This window comes from Camelus ferus, chromosome 4, assembly GCF_009834535.1.
Source record: "Camelus ferus isolate YT-003-E chromosome 4, BCGSAC_Cfer_1.0, whole genome shotgun sequence".
Lineage (NCBI taxonomy): Eukaryota > Metazoa > Chordata > Mammalia > Artiodactyla > Camelidae > Camelus > Camelus ferus.
In genome coordinates this window covers 73440647-73455746 of record NC_045699.1, presented here as the reverse complement: position 1 = coordinate 73455746, position 15100 = coordinate 73440647, and the positions used below count along the sequence as shown (strand labels likewise).

General features: G+C 60.6%; 1 protein-coding gene across 4 annotated transcripts in view; it reads left to right on the top strand.

Moving 5' to 3' along the window:
• SARDH (sarcosine dehydrogenase) overlaps positions 1-15100 on the top strand; it is a 65373-nt gene that overhangs the window by 24998 nt on the left and 25275 nt on the right. For 3 of the 4 annotated variants that reach the window (XM_032478850.1, XM_032478849.1, XM_032478851.1), the window contains exons 12-17: positions 603-744; positions 3204-3287; positions 5180-5293; positions 10205-10343; positions 10471-10584; positions 14908-15055. In XM_032478850.1, coding sequence (XP_032334741.1) covers positions 603-744; positions 3204-3287; positions 5180-5293; positions 10205-10343; positions 10471-10584; positions 14908-15055 — 741 coding nt within the window. The remainder of the gene's footprint in view (positions 1-602; positions 745-3203; positions 3288-5179; positions 5294-10204; positions 10344-10470; positions 10585-14907; positions 15056-15100) is intronic. The other variant, XM_032478852.1, reaches the window with a different exon arrangement.

Genomic DNA, 15100 nt, shown 5'->3' with positions numbered 1-15100 from the left:
GGAAGTATCGTGGGGCTCGCCGGGTGGAGCCAGACATCACCAGGGGGTGAAGTGGCTGCGCCTGATGCCGCCCCAGGAGCACGGGGACAGACCTGCGGGGATCCCGGTCACACCGTCCCCGGGGGCGGTGTTCTCGGACGCAGCTGAGGTTTCTCCTGAGCCTCCGCACCTCCTGGGGGGTCTGACCTGAGGGGCAGCGAGGAGAAAGGGGCACTCTGTCACATCTGCTGACCCCAAGCTCCGAAGACCCCTCATGTTAACGTTCACCAGATCTTCTGGGCTTCTGGGCCCGTCTTCCCGGCCTGCTCAGCCCAGTGCCCGCGTCGGGGACCAGGAGCGCGGCTCAGCCCCGAGCACGTCCCCAGCCTGGGGCCCTGCACCCGCAGTGTCCGCTCACTGCTCCTCACAGCTGTGGGGGGGGGGGTGCAGGCAAGGAGGCTGAGCTCTCCAAGGTTTGGGGGCTGCTCAAGGCCCCTTGGTGGGAGGACAGAACATCCCCCTCCAAATGCCTGAGCCTCACTGAGGACCCTGGAGGGTCCAGTTGCGCTCGGTCCCTGGCTGGCCCTCCCCGAGGCAGTGACCGGCCCCTCTATCCACGACAGGCGCTTCCATCACTCGCTCACAGACCACAGCCGCTGGATTCGCGAGCGCAGCCACGAGTCCTACGCCAAGAATTACTCCGTTGTCTTCCCCCACGATGAGCCCCTGGCCGGACGCAACATGAGGAGGGGCCCCCTGCACGAGGTACCACACCCCTGACCAGCACCTGCCCCCTACGAGCTGTGGGTGCTCTCACGGCGCCCAGGGTGTGAGGGGACAGGGCAGGTGAGATGGCGTGGTGGCTGACGGAACGTGCTCGGAGCACAGTAGGGGGTCCCCAGGGGCGGGTGCGCGGGCAGGGCGCCATCAGGAGGGTGTGGCCAGACAGCAGCGGGCTGGGGAGACCTGCGCCTGCTTGCGGAGCCTGCCTGGGGTGTCGGTCCTCCCTGGTGAACTTCTGCTTATGCAGTGAAACCCATCATCAGGTGCCCTTCCCGGGCCCTGCCCCTGTGTAGTCTCCGAAGCCCCTGACACCCCAGGCGCCTTCCCTGCACTCCCATCCCCCCTCTAAACCCAATTCACCCCCATCCCCTCCTTGCCCTCACCTCCTCCTGTGCTTTAGGCTTTGCTTACCTTCTCCCAGGACGCTGCCCACAGGAGCTGTGCCCCAGGCACTCTGAGCACAGGCTCTCGATAGGCGCTCAGGGAACGTCTGTGGGCTGGATGGATGGAGCAGGAGACAGGGGGGCAGGCTCGGGCGCAGGCGGCGTTTAAGCAGAAGGAGCCTCCTCCACTGGGACTCGAGGCAGGGGGGCTGGGGTCTGCTGTGCCCCCCGAGGACGGAGACATCCTGGGCTCCTGGGCGGCTCTGCCCTTTGGCCTGGCCTAGAGGGCCAGCTGGGAACCCTGGGGCCCCCACGTGGCCTCGGGCTCCCCCCAGCCTGCCCCCGGGCTTTAACCGCCCGCGCCGTCCCCGCAGCTCAGCGGCCTCCCAAGGAACGCGGGGCCTGCTGCACTGGAGCGGCAGGCGATGGGCTCAGACCGGCTGCTCACGGCGCGGTGCTGCCCGGAGGGGACGCAGCACCCCGCCCCCGGCGAGGAACGGGCCTCTGCCCATGCCTCCACACCTCTTCCTCGCGGTACCCCATTTGGGGCGTGGGTCTTGTTAAGTAGTGGAGCCTGCTCCCCCGTTTTCCCTCCTTGGAAAGGTGACTCGTCTCGGGTGGACGTGTCTCCATCGCTCGCTGGAGGGGAGTGGATTTTGTGTCCTTGGCTGCCACCCCTTCGGACACCCAGGGAGGACGTGTCAGGTGTCACCGGTTGGCACGTGACCTGACGCCCCCTCCCCTCCAGGTCTCAGTGGTCCTCAGGGAGGAGGGGGTGGTGCAGGCCGTCCCGGCCTCGGGCATCCAAAGGTCCTGGCACTTGAATGTCCCTGCCAGACTCAGCTCCCGAAGCCCCCTCTGCCTGGGCTCTGGACACCCCCGTGCCGGCACAGGGCCCTTCCAAACCTGACAGCCGAGATTCTTTTCTCCCCCAAACCAAATATATTTTCAGAGACATCTGCCACAATGTTACTTTACTGTGTCTGCTAGAATTTTTTTATTGTGCTAAAGGACACGTAACATAAAACCTGCCATTTTAACCATTTTAAAGTCCCCACTTCAGGGGGATAAAGTCCATTCATGACGGTGGACAAGCATCACCGCCGTCTGGTTGCAGAGAGTTTTCATCGCCGCCGAAGGAAACCCCGGAGCTGTGAGGCAGAAACTCCCCTTTCCCCCCCGCCCCCCCAGCCTGGGGAGGCCGCTAGTCTGCTGCTGTCTCCGGACCGGCCTGCTCTGCCATGTCACATAAAAGGCTGCGTGCACCACGAGGCTCTTGTGACTGCTTTCTGCTCCTCACTGCTGTTTTTGAGGTTCAACTCCAAGGCAGCAGGTGTCGGACGTCCTTCCTCTTTAAGGCCGGATAACATCCCGTCGTGCGGGTGGACCCCACTCAGTGGGCTGTCCTCCCCTCTTGGCTGTTGTGCCGCGTGTGCATGTGGGCTTGTACACCCCCCTGGTGTCGCTCCTCCTGGGTGCGCACCTGCCGTGGCGTTGCTGGGTCACAGGGAACACCAGTCTGCTCAGGCGGCGTGACAGGTCCCACAGACGGGGAGCTGGACGTCAGAGTCTCATTTCTCTCTGCTTGGGAGGCTGGGGTGTCAGAGTCGAGGTGCCCGCTGACCGGTCCCGGTGAGAGTTCTGTCCCTGGCTTTCGGACGGTCGCCTTCCCGCTGTGTCACCTCCCAGCAGAGTGAGCCCTGGCGTCTCCTCTCCTTTCAGGATCTGGGCCCCACCCTTAGGGCCGCATTTCACTCTGATTCCCTCCTCACAGGCTCTCTCTCCAAACACAGTCACACGGGGGGTTAGGGCTTCAACACAGGAATTGGGGGAAGATGCAATTCAGTCCTTAAGAGAAGCTAATTCTGCACTTTGGGGATTCTTGAGGGCACAGTGGGGTGCTGGGGGCTGGAGTCAGAGCCTGGGCGTGGGTCCTGGTTCCGAGCGCCAGGACCTCTTGGCCCTCTGCCCCGGGGACAAGGTGATGGCGCCGCTCACTCCCTGCCCTGCTCTGGGGTCCAGCCAGGCCTGAGCGTGCCTGCTCTCCTTCCCGCCCAGGAGCTCCTCGTGCGAGGCTGCGTGTTCCAGGAGCGGCACGGCTGGGAGCGGCCGGGATGGTTTAGTCCCCAAGGCGCCACGCCGGTGAGTAGGCCCCAGGGCCCAGTGGTCACACCACCAACGGGGCCTTGCCCTCGACCCCCACCCACTCCCCCTCCTCCCCGCCCGAGGGGGCCGCTGTGCGGTCAGCGCTCAGTGAGCCGGACGGGCCAGGGGCCCGGGAAAGCCGGCGTCCCAGAGTGGGGAGGCCGTGCACAAGACTCCCCCAGTTTACAGGAGAAATTAGAGCATCTTCTCATAATTTTGTTCAGATATTTTTGGCAACTGCAGCTGTTAATGTTAATGGGAGGATTTAGCACAAAATTATGCATTCCACGTGTTAGTTTGTAAGCTGGAGTTTCACTGCATCCTGGCCTCTGGGTGCCCTTATGGGGGCGCCCCACTCCTCCACCCAGGGCCTCCCAGGGCCTGTTAGACTCTCAGAGAAAATTATCAAAACCATCCTGCTTGTGAAACCCTCGGCCTGGGGTCTTGGAGCAGGTGATGCGACGCTTCGGGTCCAACCAGGCGGACAGCACTAGATCCAGATTTGCACAAATTAAAATCCCTTCCCCGTTGCTATTTTTCACCAGTCGCCTTCCAGGGCAACCTATCTCATCTCCATAGCAACTGTGTCCCAAGGCAAGTGCCAGGGCCTGTCAGGTGATGTGGAGGCCAGAGCTCCTGCGGGCCTCGGCCTCTGCTCCTCCGGGGTTGGCAGAGAGGAGGGGCCTGGGCAGACCCCTCCCCGAGCAGCTCTCTGCAGAGCCCACCACCTCCATCCTGGCCTGCCCTGGAATTCCCTCAGGATCCGTGGCCAGCCCGCCGAGGCCAGAGCAGGAATCAGGAACGCACCCTTGGTCCCAGGATGGGCAGGCTTTGCAGCCCCCACCCAGGAGCCGTCCTGGGAGTCCAGGGCCCCGGGTGACTGGACGCCCCCACTTCCAGGGCTCCCTGGCCGAGCGAGAGCAGGCCGGGACTTCCCTGCAGGGGCCTCAGGGGCCCATGGGAGCCACCTGGGGGGCCAGGGAGATGACTTCCTGCAGAGACTCCATACAGGCCTGTCCCTGGACTCCAGGGCTTGAGCCGGGGAGGGGAACGCTGAGGGAGCAGAGGGGCCTGACTCAGAACTTCATACCCGCTCTCCCCCACGAAGGAGACTGGGCAGGGCCGGCCCTGCTGGGAGGTGAGAATTGACTGGCTTGCTCACGCTTTTCCGGCAGAGTTAGGAGTGGGGAGCGGGGAAGAGGAGGAGGAGGGCCTCCGCTAGCAGGAGTAGGGCCGAGAGCGGCGTGCTGGGTTCTGGGCATCTCTGGGAGCAGCTGGCAGAGCGCGGGAGAGGCCAAGGCAAGTGGTGGCTGAGAAGCCAGCCTCCAGGGCCCCCCACCCAGGGTCGTCCAGGCCGTCAGGGTTCTGACCTGAGGCAAGTTTCAGTCTTTCTGAGCCTCTGTTTCCTCAGCTGTAGAAGGGCCCTCCCTCCTTAGGGGCGCAAGGCCCTTTGAGCAGGGCTTGGCTCAGAGCAGGACCTGGTCCCTGATCGTCATGGCAACAGCATCTGGACCCACCGTTGCTGCTACCCCACCCCCAACTCTGTCGCCCTCTTCCTCCGCGAGCTGATCCCTGGGTCTCATCCCACCGCCTTGGCATTAAGTCGGAAGCCGTGGCTCGGCCCCTCAGGGTCCCAGCCGACCTGGCCCTGCCTCCTTCAGCCCCGTCTTTCCCCATCTCTCCGCGCTCAAGCCCACCCCCACTGCTCCGTCCTCCTGGGACCCCAGCCGGCTCAGCCTGCCCTTCCCACCACCACGGAGATTACGGTGTCATTTGTGCAAGGTTGATGGAACCCCTGAGCCCGCCACCGCCCCGCCCTTGTCCTGGTCCTTGATGTCCCGAGGGAGGGGGAGAGGGGAGGACGGCTGCCGACCCCACTTCCTCCCCAGGTGCTGCCTTACGACTACTGCGGGGCCTACGGGAACCGGGCGCATGAGGACTATGCCTACGGCCGGCTGCTGGCGGCCGAGCACACCTTCGACTTCCCGCCCCACCACGACGTGGTAGGACCCGCCCCACCCCTCGCAGCTTCTGCAGGCAAATGCCAGCATCTGCCCTGAGCCACCCCGCTGCTTTGTAAAGCGGTCCCCGAGCAGAACATGCGGTGTCCCGTACCCCGGCCGGCTGGAGGCAGGGAAGTCCGGGTCTCGTGTCTGTGGGGGGGAGCCAGGGTCTCAGCCTGGGGGTCCGTGGTGAGGCGGGAGGACAGCCCGGCCAGCCTCCGGGTGTGGGGCCCCTGCAGGCACGGGGGGCCCCTGCTCAGACGCACCCTGGGCTGGAGTTAACGCCCTGCTGTTGCTGCCCTGAAACTGAATACTTTGTGAACAAGACCCACAGTTTTATTTCCCCCAAATTCTGCACAAATTACCCTGAAGGAAAGGAGCCAGGCTCTCCTCCAAAGCTTGCTCTCGTAAAGGCGTAGGGGAAGGGGCTCCCGCCAGGGAAGTGGAGGCACAGTTGTCCACAGCGCAGGCGTCCCTGGGGGCTGCCTCTCGGAGGCATGAATGGGTTTCCGTCTGGCACCTCCGCACCCGCGGCTTCCAAGACGTGCGGGAGGTTCTGGCCCTCGAGGATGTGGGAGCCCGGAGGGGGTGCCAACTTGGCTTCGTGGCTGCATCCCACCCCCGCACACGCGCCTCAGCAATCCCGAAGCCTGAAGCACGCGCTTGTGCTCGGCGTTGGCAGCTCCCCAGCCCGGGTAGACGAGAGGCGGCAGGGAGCTGCTTTGGGTTCGGTCTGTAGCCCCAGCAGGTCCCACAACGCCTGCGGGCGGTGGGAGCCCAGAAAGGGCAGTGGTGCCCGGGGAGGGGTGAGTAGCAGCATTTGGGGCTCAGACCCACAGGCCGAGTGCGGTGCTGTGTAACGGCCAGGGGGCTGCCTGACCCACCGCGCGGGGCAGTGAACACACTCACCGTCCGCTCGCTCCCTGCCCCTGCCGGCGCGGCATCGCGGAACCAGCGCGGTGGGGCCAGATGCGCACGGTGGCCTCTAGGCATCGGGCACTGCTGCACAGCCCCGCTGATGGAGGGCCCCCTCGGTTCCACCCGTGCACCCCTGAGCAGATCACGCACTGGGCCTCAGAGGATGCTGAGTATGGGCTGCTCGTAACGGCTGCTCCCGGGTGGCCGTGTAGGTTCCCCGGGGCGGCGGGGGCTGGGCGGGCCCCGGACACACAGTCAGTGCTCCGGAAGTGGCAGCTTTGCTGCTGTCATTTTTTTCAGTAAGAACAGTGGGGTTGGCATGCTTGCTCAGTGGTGGGGTGAGCTGTTTGGGGCAAAGAGGGGGGTGGCCTTGTGGCATTGCAAGGGAAGACCGAGCAGAAAAAGCAGGTGGACAGCAGAAGACCTTGGAAACAGGGCCGCGGCGTTCGCACACAGTGTGGAGGGAAGTGAGGATGGATGACGAGTTCTTAAAAAAACAGACCAGCTTTACTGGGATATACTCACAGACGTGCACTCCAGTGTTTTCAGTCTATGCACGGCGTTGCGCAGCCATCACTACAGTCTAATTTTAGAACGTTTTCATCTCCCCTCCGCGAGAACCCTGCACCTGTCGGCAGTCACTGCCCCTCCTCAGCCCAGCCCGCCTCCCGGCACTGATCTCCTTGGTGTCCCTGTGGGCTAACCTCGCCTGGACAGCCCAGGGAACGGGTTCGTGCAGCGGTGGTCTTTGGTGACCGGCTCCTTTCACTGAACGTGGTGCGTTCAAGGGCCATCCATGTTTTACGATGCATCAATGCGTCGTCCCTACTTGTTCTGAACAACATTCCATCACACGATGTATTACTTTTTCTGTGTCTGTTGGTCCGTGGATGAACATCTGAGTTGTTAAACTTGGCTCTGGTGAATAACGCTGTTACAGGATGTGTGTACCAGTTTCTGTGTCTAGACGAATGCTAGCGTCTCTCGGGGTGCACGTCCAGGAGAGGGAGGGCTGGGTCACCTGGTGACTCTGTGTTTAACATTCTGAGGAAGTGCCAACTGTTCTCCAAAGTGGCCGCACCGTTTTACATTCCCGTCCGCGGGTGTGCGCTTCCAGCCTGCCCACCCTCACCAGCACTGGTACTTAACTGTCTCTTTGATTCGAGCCATCCTCGTGGGCGTGAGACGGCGGCTCGCCGTCTGGGGCTGCATGTCCCTGATGACTAACAGTGCCAAGCACCTTTCATGTGCTGCGTTAGCTGTTTGGAGATGGTCCTCAGGGAAACGCCTGTTCAGAGAGTTTGCTCACTCGTAAGCGGGTCATCTGCCCTGTATTCAGCTGTGAGAGTTCTCGTCAGATGTATGACGGGTAAATACTTTCTCCCGTTCTTTTTACTTTTTTAGTAATCTTGTTGGCAACACAAAAGTTCTTAATTTTGACGAAGTACAACTTCTGCATTTTTCCCCTTTGTCCCCCCGTGTTTTGGGGGCCATATTTAAGCAGGCATTTCCTAACCCAGGTTACAAAGACCTACTCCTGTATTTTCTCCTCGGAGCTGTGTAGTTGTAAATCTTGTAATGAGGTCTGTGATCCGCTTTGAGTTAAATGCTGTGTGTGATGTGGGGAAGGGGCCCACCTTCCTCTCTTGCAGGGGGCTGTTCAGTTGTCGCAGCACCATGTGTTGAAGATTGTCCTTTTCCCCACTGAACTGCCTTGGCATCCTTGTGAAAAATCAGCTGACCGTAAACGTGAGAGTTTATTTCTGGACTCTTAGTTCTAGTCCATTGGGCTATATGTGTCTGTCCGTATGTTACTACCACTCCGTCTTGATTATAATAGCTTCGTAGTAAGTTTTGCAATAAGTCCTCCATGTTTGTTATTCTTTTTTTTTTTTTTTTAAGATTGCTTTGAATGTCCTGGGTCCCTTACATTTCCATATAATTGTAGGATCAGCTTGTCAACTTCTGCCAAGGAGCCAGCTGAGGTTTTGGCAGGGACTGTGCTGAATCTGCAGGTCAGTTCAGAGAGAACCGTCATCTTGTCAATAGTCCTTGTTTCATAAGCGTGGGGTGGCTTTCTGTTCAGTTAAGTCTTCTTTAATTTCTTCCAGAAGTTTTCTCGTTTCTAGAGCACAAGTGTGGACTTCTGTTAGGTTTGTTTGCAAGCATCTAAAATGTCTTCCTGGTGATGTAAGTGGAGTGGTTTTCTTAATTTTGTTGACAGTCCACCGCTGGTGCATCGAAAGACAATCGTTTTTTTGCTGGCTGTATATTGGCCCTGCATCCTGCAGCTCGGCTGAACTGTTTTACTGCTCATAGTAGCTTCCAGTGGCCTCCTCAGGGTTTCACACGCAAGAGCGTGTCATCTGCCCGTAGGGACCATCGTGCTGCTGCTTCTCCTCTCCTGGTACTTCTCCGTCCGCCTTCGTGCCTAATTGCTGAGCTGGGACCTCCAGGGCAGCGTTGATGGAACTGAAGAGAGCAGACGGCCCTGTCATCCTGATCTTGGAGCGCTCAGTCTCTCACCGCCGAGTGCGGCAGCTCTGGGGTTCTGGTCATGACTTCCTGCAGGTGGAGGAATTTCCCTTTTCCCCTAGTTTGCTTGAATTTTTATCCTGAAAGGTGTTGGATTTTGTCAGACACTTTTCCCGCGTCAGCTGAGATGCGATCGTGTGGCTTCTGTCTTCATGTCTGTAACACGACGCATTCCATCGATCGATATGTGGGTGGTGAGCCGGCCCCCCATCCCCGGGGTGAACCCCACGTGATCATGGTGCGTGAGCCTTTAGATGCGGCGTTGGATTCACTCTGCTGGAGTTTGGTGAGGTTTCTTTGTATCTATGTGCGTGAGGGACACTGGTGTGTTGTTTCCTTACGGGTGTTTGGTTTTGGCATCGGGGCAATGCTGGCCTTACGGGACGAGTTTATGAAGACTTGGTGTTGATTCCCCTTTGACTGTTTGGTAAAATTCACCAGTGAAGCCTCCTGGGGCGGGGCTTCATGGGTGAAGTGGCGGGTGAATCACCCAGGAGGTCTCTTTTCTGTTGTGGACGATTCCGACTTTCTGTTTCCTCTTTGGTCAGTTTCAGTAGCTGTGGGTTTCGGGTGTCACATTTTCCGTCTCATCGGATGCTCACGGTGTTCCTTGAGGCCTCTGTGTTCCCATGGGTTGGGCAGCCATGCCCTCCTTCGCTCCTGATCTCAGCGTGCTGAGCCTTCCCTGCCTTCCCTTGGTCAGTTTAGCTGGTTTGCCTGTTTTGTTGACCTTCCCAAGGTCACAGTGTTTACTTCTGCTGCTATTCTCCGCTTTTTGAGATTTCATTTATTTCCTTTCTAATCTCTATTGTTTCTCTCCTCTGCCTGCACTGGGTTTCATTTGCTTTCCTTTTCTAGTTCCTCAAAGTGGAGAGGGAGGTGCTGGCGCCGTGCCGTCAGTCCGCACACGCGGTGCTCTCACTGTCAGGGTCCCCGGTGTTTCTAAGTCCCCTGATGAGGTCCTTTCCTTTGATCCACTGATTAGGAGCACGTTGTTTAATTTCACTTACTTACGAATTTTCCCATTTTCCTTCTGCTGTTGATTCCTAATTTCATTTCACTGTGGTTGAAGAACGTATTTTGTATGACTTTTTAAAAATTCTTTCTTCAGTAGTTTTTTTTGGGAGGGGGCAGGGAGGTAATTAGGTTTATTTTTATTTTATTGTATTTTTTTACAGAGGTACAGGGAATAGAAGCCAGGACCTCATGCACACTAAGCATGCATCTACCTCTGAGCCATGCCCTCCCCCCATGTTGTGTATGATTGTGACCCTCTTGAATGTCTCATCTTGCTTTACGGCTTCTGGTCCACCCTGGAGAGCGGCCCCTGTGCTTGAGGAGAGTGGTTACGGTGCAGTAGAGCTGGAGGGGAGGTGTGCAGCCAACAGCCCGTGCCCCAGAGTCCTGGGGGCAGCAGGTCCCAGAGCCCCACAGCACCCCACTTCTGGAACTTTTCAGATCAAGAAGGAGTGCCTGGCCTGCAGAGGGGCGGCCGCCGTGTTCGACATGTCCTACTTCGGGAAGTTCTACCTGGTGGGCCCAGACGCGAGGATGGCTGCCGACTGGCTCTTCTCGGCCGACGTCAGCCGGCCCCCAGGTACGGAGCCGGGAGGCGCACTCAGATGAGGCCGCCCCACCAGGGCATCCTGCCAGGGGTTACCCTGTGCTGCGGGGCCGCCCTGCTCAGCAGCTCCCTTCCTCTGGGGTCTTCCTCCTGCCCCCAGGCACGACAGTGTACACCTGCATGCTGAACCACCAGGGCGGCACTGAGAGCGACCTGACCGTCAGCCGCCTGGCCCCCGGCCCCCAGGCCTCCCCGCTGGCCCCTGCCTTTGAAGGTAAGAGATGCCCCGTGCGTGGGCCCAGCAGCGCCGTGACTGCAGCCCCGCTCGGTGAGGCGGGATGGACAGGGAGGGGCCGCTCTGTGACCGCCCGTGTGCCTGCTGCTCTCAGGGCCTGGGAGATTGGCGGTTTCTTTTCAGGCTGAGTGCAGCCTTTGTTCAGGCCGCGCTGCTGGGCTCCAGGGGCCCAGTGATTACGCCTTTGAACCTGCCCGTACCGTGGTGTTTTGGAGCTGCCACAGCGCAGGCGTGCTCAGCTCTCCTGCCAGGAGCAGCGTGGGCCAAGGATAAGGCCGTGCCTCCCACTCAGAGAGCTTAGCTCGTTTCTGCCGCTGACACCTGTGCTGGACGGGCTTTGCCGGGTCCCGTGTAACTCCCAGTCTCAGGCTGGGGCAGGTCCCGAGGAGACATCCAGCTCTGTGCCCAAGCTGACACCCAGACCGCCCTTTGCTTCTGCTTGCTTGCCCCCTGTGATGGGGAGCTCAGTGCCATATCCCTCGTTTGCACGGGGCTGGGTCTGACTCCCATCACTTCGCCTCCCGGAACCTACCCCTTGGTTCACGTGGGGGCAACCTGGTCTCTAGTGCTGTCACCTGGCTCCGTTAGGGAAGAAGAGAGGTGAGGAGATTCACAGACAGCCTCCAGGAAGGGGCCCTGGGCACCCCTGCCGACCGTGCGGCTCTCCGTGTGGCTGAGCTGTGCCATCGGGGGAAGGGCCATAGTCGGCCCATCCGGGAATCCTGGTGACCCCAACTCCAGGCCTGGCTCAGCACTGCTGGCCGTTTAGCTGTGTCCTCGGAGGGACGAAGTCAGGGTCCCCTGGGCCTTGGGGGGCAAGGTCTGGCCTGGGCCCTGGGAGAGGAAGGTGCGGAAGAAGCAATAGAGCCCCGGGTGGGAGTGCGAGGCGATGGACAAGAGCACGGGTTACGGGAGGCCATGGGGAGCGGGTGAGCCAGGATGAGGAGGGCTTCCTGGGGGGAGCTGACGTCCGGCCTGGGCCCCAGAGGGCTGGGCAGGAGTCGTTGGCTAGAAAGGACAAGGGCAGTGCCTGTGGAGAGCTGGGCAGGGAGGTCAGCAGGGATTGTTTGCAGAAGGGCCAGCGGGAGCTTTGTTTGGTCTTCACCCCCCAGGAGAGGGGAGGCCCAGGCCCAGCCACGGCTGCCATCCTTAGAGAGTGCGTCCGGCTGGGGAGAAAGAACAGAGGGACCGCACTGAGGGTGCTGGCCCCCAGAGTCCTGCTCTGCTGCTGCCTGACTCCGTGGCCCCTCTCTGAGCCTCAGTTTACCCAAGTGGACGCAAATGGTCCTTCTCTCTCTGAGCCGCTACGGGGGATTGAGCCAGAGCCTGGAGGCCCAGGAGGGCTGGGGAGCAGCCTCCCTGAGCCCCAGTTTCCCCACCTAGAAAACTAGTCCCCACACAAGGGGAAGTTGTCACCAGAGCATCTGTGGGCTGAGCCGCCGCCCAAGGATGCGCCACCATGTGCCCTCCCTGGTGACTCCAGTGGAATCCTGGCCCCGAGATTTTGAGGATCACATCCTGCCAGGCTGGGGAAGATCAGGCTCCGAGGTGAGGGGTAGGCAAAGCAAACGGGACAGGAGCTGTTCTAGAATCTGGCGCCTCTGATGCAGTCAAACATTGCCTGGTGGGCGGCTGGCACGTGGCGGGGTCCTGGCCTGCCAGGGCCAAGGTGGGTGACGAGGAAAGCCTGGTGCTCTTGGGGTGTGTTGGAGGTCCCACGTTCACCGCTAAACACGGGAAAACCGGGGTGTGGACCTGTTTTATGTTCAGCCTTAAGGAAAAGCGGTACCAGTCCTGCTGTGAAGCCACGTGTCCACTAACTATGCGTGTTTATACATTTGTTCATTATGCCTGTTAGATCCGATCACCAGTAAGTGGAGAGGATGTGGCGTTTCACATCTGATCAAGGTTGTAAATGACGCGGTTGTCCGTCCTAAGCATGATTTTGGGTAGGATTTTGTATCACAAAAGGAATACATGCCCGTGGGAAACATTCCCACAGTTCTGAAATGCACAAAATAAAGTCCACAGCACACAGTTCCCAGCCTGTGCCCGGAGCCTGCAGTCTCTGCCCCCTGACCGCCTCTCCACCTTGTGGGCTGCACCTGGACCCGGCTGACTGCTGACCTCAGGACCTGGCACTTGGGGTGTTCTGGATAAAGGACAGCTGCCCAGAGGAGGCCAGGTCCACCAGCTGCCATCTGTCTGGAGCCGGGCGGCCTCAGTAACTCTCACGTCCTCCTGGGAGGGGTCTGGGATGGCTGCAGGCCGGAGGGGCTACCTGGGAGCCATGGCATGTGTTGGGGGGGGGCGGGGGCTGGGGCAGAGGATGCGGCTGGAGGCTCGCTTAGTAGGTGTCCAGAAGTCAACGTCCTGTAAGAGCCCCCAGCCCAGGGAGTAGGGGATTCTTTTGAGACCAGCTCAATTTTTTGGCCTCTGAGTTGGGTCTGGATGGACAGGCAGGCTTGAGGGAACAGAGGAGCACATGGAACACAGGGTGACAAGGTCAGGAATGTCCCCGGGCTTGCCTAAACCGGGCAGGAGGATGACTGGAGCTCCTACTGGGATCTCAACTGGATGCTGACAGCAAAGCTGAGCTCTTCTGTGCCTCCCCGGCTGGTGCTGATGGGACCCTGGGTTGCAGAAGACAAAGGGTTCCCAGCTCCAAGCTTCCTGGTGGGGTGGCCTGGCCCATCCTGGCTCCAGGACCTCCCATCAGATCCCGGCCAATGAGTGCTCTTGGGGAGAGAGCAGAGGCCCTGTGCGCTCGGTCTGTGCCCCCCATCCCCAGCTCTGCTACCAGCTGCCCCCTCCCCTGCTGGAGAAGGAAAGAGAGGCATGTCTATTTTGGTTATACCTACTGTCACAGTGATGGCTGCTTCGCCTCTGTGGGAGCCTTGAGGGGAGGTGCCGATGTGGGGAAGGTGCCCAGGCAGGAGTCTCTGGACTCCGGACCCTCCCCTGGGCTGCTGCCCACTTCCCGCTGGTGCCCACTGGCTCTGCCCAGAGTGGGCTGAGGGCTGGCACTGGGCCTGCCCACGGGGAGCCCGGAGCGAATGGCGCTGAAGGCTGAGAGAAGCAGTCCTCCAGCAGGACCGGACCCCTGGGAGGGGGCGGGCATCCCAGTGCGTAACCATCCCGGCTCCCGGTTCCCGAGCCCCAGGCTGCACGCCCTGTGCCAAGGGAGCTCCTCAGGTCCTCCCAGCAGCCCTGTGAGGGGTTCTGGTCTCATTCCCATCGTGCAGATGGAGAAGCCAGGACTGGGAAGTCAGGGCTTGCCTGGGTACCATCACTCCGGGATGGGGAGCCCTGATGGAACAAGGCAGGCAGGAAGGAAAGAGGAAGCCGGATGAGGGGGGTGGATATGAGGTACGTAGGAAGTGGAGAGGGAGGAAGTCCCTCCTGGGCTGCCCCGTCCACCAGATCGTGGGGAGTGACCAGTGAGAGCCCGCCCAGGGCACACACAGTGGCTGATCCCACAACGTCTCTACAGATGAGGTACACTAACGAACCCCCAGCTGCACATGAGATTGTGGAGGCTCAGAGAAGCTTCAGGACAGGTCCAGGGCCACGCAGCTCTCTGAGGTCACAGCTCCCGGGGCAGCGGCTCTCCCAGGGTGCCGAGTGGAGGTGGGCTGCCCTCTGCTCAGCAGTACCCCAGGGGCAGTGTGGCCCAGTGAGTGCTCCGTAGGCCATGGACTCAGAGCTGGACAGGGGCCAACCTTCTTCCACCATGTGACTTCTCTGAACCTCAGTCTCCTTTTCTAAATCCTGAGGGTGGTGCTGAGTGTCAGCCTCCTGGGGAGGATCAAAGTGGTATTTCCTGTAAAGCCCCGGACCAGCATTGGCCCCCATATGGGCCAAGGTGGGGGGCCCAGAGACCGGGGCCATGGGGCTATGGAGTGAAATGGGAGCTGGTGAGGACGCCGAGGTTCAGAGTGGAGAAGAGACTTGTTCAAGGTCCCCCAGCACTGGTGGCTGAGGCACGTCGCAGAATCTCCCCATGGCGTGCCGGCGTTGGGAGCTCTCGCCCTTTCCGATCACAGACCCTTTGAGAAGTGGGAGGAAGCCTCAGACTCTCCCAGAAAAATGCTCCCTTGGCCTGTGCGGCCCTCAGGGGAGCTCGTCCTGCGGGCCGTGAGAATCCTGGGCCCCTCGGGAGGGTCACCGTGTTTGGGCCTTTGTGGTTCACTTTCAAGGAAAGAGCGTTTGTTGTCTCCGCCCGGAGGCCTCGGGCCGCCCCCTCTGCCCCGCCTGCCCCGTCCCGCAGTGCTGCGCTAAGTCCGGGTGCTTCTCTTCCAGGGGACGGCTACTACCTGGCCGTGGGCGGGGCTGTGGCCCAGCACAACTGGTCCCACATCACCACGGTGCTGCAGGACCGGGAGTTCCGGTGCCAGCTCATCGACAGCTCCGAGGACCTGGGCCTGATCAGCGTCCAGGGCCCGGCCAGGTGAGGAGAGAGGAGCCAGCACCTCGGTGCCCCTGGGCCCTCTAC